This window comes from Miscanthus floridulus, chromosome 18 (assembly GCF_019320115.1).
Source record: "Miscanthus floridulus cultivar M001 chromosome 18, ASM1932011v1, whole genome shotgun sequence".
Lineage (NCBI taxonomy): Eukaryota > Viridiplantae > Streptophyta > Magnoliopsida > Poales > Poaceae > Miscanthus > Miscanthus floridulus.
The window spans coordinates 24,782,919-24,788,918 of NC_089597.1; the positions used below are offsets into that span (position 1 = coordinate 24,782,919).

The 6,000-nt window shown below is 46.0% G+C and overlaps 1 protein-coding gene across 1 annotated transcript; it reads right to left on the minus strand.

Moving 5' to 3' along the window:
* Window positions 1-4,674: 4,674 nt before the first annotated feature.
* On the minus strand, window positions 4,675-5,556 carry LOC136523498 (uncharacterized). Its single transcript, XM_066517162.1, has one exon. It carries the CDS (start codon window positions 5,554-5,556, stop codon window positions 4,675-4,677), a length of 882 nt encoding a protein of 293 aa, XP_066373259.1.
* Window positions 5,557-6,000: the final 444 nt, after the last annotated feature.

Below are 6,000 nucleotides of genomic sequence, written 5' to 3' on the forward strand. Positions count from 1 at the left end.
AAAGACTCATCTCAATGTGTGCTCAAGAAGAGGAGAGGATAAAGTCCTCACAAGGTGAATCTGCTTATTTTGTGAAGGATAACAAAAGAAAGAACTTTAATGGCAAGAATTCTAAACCACAAGGGAAACCTAAGTGGGATAAGACCTCTTCCTCTAGTTCACAGGGAAAGAAACCCCAGGATTCTGAGAATCAGCAGTATAGGTGGAGCTGAAAAAGATTAGTGCAAGCACTGCTTCAAGAAGGGACACTACAAGAGAGATTGTCCAGACTTCCTAAAATCTCTGCTAAAGAAAGGTGATGAATTTATTACATTTGTAGATGAATCCCTGTATTTATGTTATGATAAATCCACTTGGTGGGTTGATTCAGGAGAAACTACTCATGTTGCAAATTCCTTACAGGGGTTAAGTGGGACGAGAACCTTGCAAAGAGGAGAAAGAACGATTAAAGTTGCAAATGGAGTGCAAGCCAATGTTAAAGCCATTGGAGTTTTTTCTTTAGAATTGAATAATGGTTTTGTACTTAGACTTAAAGAAGTGCTTTATGTTCCCTCTTTGCGTAGAAATTTGATAAGTGTTTCGAAACTTGATGATGATGGAATTGATTGCCATTTTGGTGATGGCAAATGTAAGATACTGGTTAATAATAAATGTGTTGGTCTTGCCTTCCGACAAGACAAGCTTTATTTATTATCTCTTGCTGAGAATGCGAACAATGTATGTGATGAGAATGTGAATGATTCCCCATCTATGGATGTAACTAAGAAGCGGAAGAGAATTGATACTATCTCTTTGAAATTATGGCATTGTCGCTTGGGCCATATTTCGAGGGGGAGAATGGAACAATTGGTTAAGGAATCAATTCTTCCGCACTTAGAATTTTCAGATTTAGAACAATGCATTGATTGCATCAAAGGAAAGTATGTCAAGAAAATTAAGAAAGATGCCAAACGAAGCACAAGAATTTTAGAAATAATCCACACAGATATATATGGTCCTTTTCCTGTGAAAAGTGTGGATGGTTATGACTCGTTTATAACATTCACAGACGACTACTCTCGTTATGGCAATATTTATCCAATTAAAGAAAGATCGGAAGCATTGGATAAATTCAAAATATTTAAAGCTGAAGTTGAAAATCAGCACAATAAGAAAATCAAGATAGTACTGATCAGACCAAGGTGGAGAGTACTATGGGCGACATACCCCATATGGCCAAATTCCTGGACCATTCGCAAGGTTCCTACAGGAAAATGGCATAGTTGCTTAGTACTCCACACCGGGGGAGCCTCAGCAGAATGGAGTGGTTGAAAGACGTAACCGTACCTTAATGGATATGGTAAGAAGCATGATGAGTTACTCCACATTATCGATTAGTTTATGGATGGAGGCACTGAAAACCGCCATTCACATACTTAATCGAGTACCAAGTAAATCGGTGCCTAAAACACCGTATGAATTATAGACAGGAAGGGAACCCTCACTTAACCATTTGCGTGTGTGGGGCTGTCAGCTGAGGCAAAAGTGTTTAACCCAAACATAGGAAAGTTAGACTCCAAGACAGTCAGCTGTCATTTTATTGGCTATCCAGAAAGATCGAAAGGATATCGCTTCTATTGTCCTGACAGACATATGAAGATTGTAGAAACAAGACACACTGTGTTCTTAGAGGATAACATGATCAGGGGGAGCATGGTAGCATGAGAAATCAGCCTACAGGAGAAGCGGGTATATGTACCCACTCCGATGGTTGAAGAACCATTCTTCACGCTACCTGCTGCTGTTGCACCGACAGTGCAGGACACTGTAGTGCCAACACCTGTTGCAAGTTCTCCCATGGCGACAATGAATGAACATGAGGAACCTGTCCTTGAGGAACCTATCCTTGAGAAACCTATAGAACCAAATGTTGCATATGAGGAAGAACAACAACAGCTAAATGTGGAACAAGTGCCGGAGGCACCTAGAAGGTCTCAAAGAATAAGAAGATCAGCTATTACTGATGACTATGAAGTTTATGAAACAGAAGAATGTCAGATGGGGGATGATCCCATCTCATTTGAAGAAGCCATGAGAAGCGACCACTCATCAAAGTGGCTTAAGGCCATGGAAGATGAATTGAAATCAATGAGTACCAATAAAGTTTAGGACTTAGAAAATATTCCTAAAGGAGCCAAAACAGTAGGCTGTAAATGGGTCTACAAAACGAAATATGACTCCCAAGGGAATATAGAAAGATTTAAAGCGCGACTTGTGGCGAAAGGCTTCACGCAAAGAGAAGGGATTGATTACAATGAGATGTTTTCTCCAGTCTCATATAAAGATTCCTTCAGAATTATAATGGCACTTGTAGCCCACTATGATTTGGAGTTACATCAAATGGATGTAATCATGTAAAGACGGCTTTCCTAAACGGAGATTTGGAAGAAAATGTTTATATGGCACAACCGAAAGGTTTTGTCGTAAAAGGAAAGGAAAATATGGGATGCCGCCTGAAGAAATCAATCTACGGATTGAAGTAAGCTTCAAGACAGTGGTATTTGAAGTTTGATAGAACGATAAAAGGTTTTGGGTTTGAAGAAAATGTTGAGGACAATTGCGTTTATGCAAAGTTCAAGAATGGAAAGTACATATTCCTAATTTTGTATGTGGATGATATCTTGCTTGCTAGTAGTGATATCAATCTACTAATGGAAACAAAGAAATTCTTGTCCTCAAACTTTGATATGAAAGATCTCGGTGAGGCCTCGTTTGTTTTGGGAATAGAGATTCACCAAGACAGGAGAAAAGGGGTTCTAGGATTATCGCAAAAGGCATACATAGAAAAGGTCCTGAAGAAATTTAGTATGCATGCGTGCAGTCTTTCACCTGCTCCTATAGTCAAGGGCGATAGATTTGGGGAACATCAGTGTCCCAAGAACCAATATGAAATTGACCGAATGAAAGCGGTACCGTATGCTTCAGCTGTTGGAAGTTTACAATATGCTCAAGTGTGTACACGCCCTGACTTAGCTTTTATTACCGGGTTACTTGGCAGATATCAAAAGAATCCAGGAATTGAACATTGAAAATTAGTGAAGAAAGTCCTGCGTTATTTGCAGGGTACGAAAGGCCTCATGCTTACGTATAGAAGATCTGACTCCTTGCATATAGAGGGGTATTCAGATTCTGATTATGTGGGAGATGAAAGAAAATTCACGTCAGGATATGTATTTACTCTCGCAGGAGGGGCTATATCGTGGAAAAGCTCCAAACAAACCGTAACTACATCCTCGACAATGTATGCCAAGTTTGTAGCATGCTATGAGGCAACGGGACAGGTGAATTTGCTGAAGAAATTCATACCCGGATTGAAAGTGATTGATGATATAAATGAACCACTGAGATTGTATTGTGATAACAATCCAGCGGTACAGTACGCTCACAACAATAGGTCAAGTGGTGCTGCTAAACACATTGACATAAAGTACTATGTTGTGAAAGATAAAGTTCGAGATCATATAATAAATCTTGAGCATATAAGTACAGAGAAAATGCTCGCGGATCCGCTCACAAAGGGCTTACCACCCAACGTGTTCAGAGAACACATAGCCGGCATGGGTTTAAGGGAAAGCCTATGATTCCCGAACATACGAAGGGCCCAAAGAAAGTTTACATTTCAAAACGGAGAAGTGTATTGTGGCTGTTAGTCCAACGACACTAATTGCTGTGACGATGGGATAGTTCTATGCACTAATCTGTGATGAAATAGGATGGAAGCAAGAAAAATATGAATTGAAAGTTTTGAGTATGAAATTAAAGAACGAAGAATAGATGAGAGATCAAGGGGGAGAATGTTAGGTTTGATCTCCCACCAGTTAGGCCCAACGGCCTTTTGGGCCTTGTTCTCGCGCTCTGATCGGGGGCGCCCAACCCTACATGGTTGGTGGGCCCCCGTCGCACAGCGCTATAAGGGAAAGGTGGGGGCCGGGGCTCGCAGTACGAGGTTCACCGCACCGCCAGTCACCCCACCGACATCCTAACCCTAAACCCGATCTTGAGAAGGGGCGCTGCCAGCGACGGGAAGCACCACCGACGCCGGCAACGCCACCCCGACGCACACGCCGCCGCCGAGGACGCCACAACGTCGACTCCTCCCTCTCCACCGAACGTCGCTGCCGGCACGCAGATGGCGTCCATCAACGAGACCCCGGCCGGAGCTTCAACCACTACGGCTTTCGATGGTTTACTACATCTCACTCCCCTTCTCTCTGCCTCATGTAAATCCCGAACACTTATTCTATTCCTATGCAATACATCCCGATCTGATGAATATGACTAAAACGAAATGCAACAACTTGTAGTTGACATGGATGGAGCGGGTCCTAATGAATGCATTTTGGTTCCTGCTCACCATGTCTGCCAGCCGAGGCGCGAGCCGTAGCGATAGGATTTTGGATATGAGCTTCCCAAAGCTCTGAATCATAGTGATCGGTCTGAAGTCAGATGGGCATGCGGTTCCGACCTTCTTCGGTAGCAGTGCAATCAGAGCATTGTTCAGTCGATCCAAGCTCCTGATGTTCCCCTGCTCGAATGCCTGCACTGCCTCCATGAGTTCTTGCCGGATGAGCCCCGGTGAAGCCGTCTGGCCCGGGCGCTCTGTCACTGGGCATTTGTTTTATTGCAGCCCACACCTCATCGTCGGTGAAGGGAGCGTTCAGGTCCCCTAGGTTGAGCTGCTGGAAAGCCGATAGCGTCGAAGCTTAGGGAGCATGCCCCCCTTGGTACAGTGCCGAACACCCCTGCAAAGTGTGAATGCAGTGCCAGCTCCATGTCGCTGTGATCGGTGATGAGGTGGCCATTGACGGCAAGGGCTGGGATGTAATTCCTTCGTTTCCTACCCCTGGCGATGAGGTGGAAGTAAGCTGTGTTGGCGTCACCGTCGCTGAGCTGCCGTACCCTAGAACGTTGCCTGGCCATGGTCCTTTCCAACGATGACAACCCCAGGCATCGCATCTTCAGCCTCTTCCGGAGTGCGTTTTCAGCCTCGGTGAGTTGGCGGTGTTCCTGGGCAGTGTCCAACCGTAGCACCAGCTCTCGGGCCATGAGCAGCTGTGCTCTGATCCCGCCGATTCTTGCCGCTGACCAGCTCTGCAACTGTCGAATGAGATTCCGCAGCATGAAGTCGAACCTCGCTAAAGGGTCTAGCGGCACCACCGGAGGACTCCAAGCCTGCGATATAGTGTCACTGTAGTCATCTAAGTTGGGCCAAAACAACTCAAAATGGAACCTGGCCTTGCTCATTTGGCCCAGGTTCGTCTGAGGCAGCAAAGCGCAGTGGTCCGATGCATCAGATCCCAGCCCGCGTAGGTGTGCATTGGGAAACATGTTCTCCCAGTCAAGCGAGACGAGAACTCTGTCAAGCCGGACGAGCGTTGGGTTTTCCCGCTCATTGCTCCAGGTGAAGCACCTGCCGTGGAGGTGCAGGTCCTGGAGTTCTAGCGTCGCCACCGTCCGCCTGAACCTCCGCAGGTTGGCTCTGTCAATCCGCTCGTTGTTCAATCTTGTCCGCTTCATTCAGGATGAGATTGAAATCTCCGGTTTTCGCCTACGGACCCTGGCAGGCGTCCCTGATGGCCTCCAACTCCTCCAAGAAGAGTATCTTATCCCCGACTTCCTGCGGCCCGTACACCGTGGTTAGCCACCATTTGGATGTATCATCGCCTGATACATTGGCCCTCTGTACCGACACTATGATCGAGTAGCAACCGACTAGGACATCCATGAAGACAACATCCTGTTGGCGGCCTGCGACGAGGATCCCGCCTCGTGTGTCGGACGCGGGCAAGTAAGCAAACTCCGCGAACGCTACTCCCAACATGCTGAATACAATGTTCTGCGGGATTACATCTATCCCAACGCGCACGATAGATGGCCGAACGTCGTTGACTAGCGTGCGGACCGTGTCCCGCCGTGCTCGCGCGTTGAGTCCGCGCACGTTCCAGGATAGAATGGTTGTGT

Excerpts from the sequence above, each read along its gene's own strand:
- LOC136523498 (XM_066517162.1), bottom strand. The coding sequence starts at position 5,556 with ATGAAGCGGACAAGATTGAACAACGAGCGGATTGACAGAGCCAACCTG.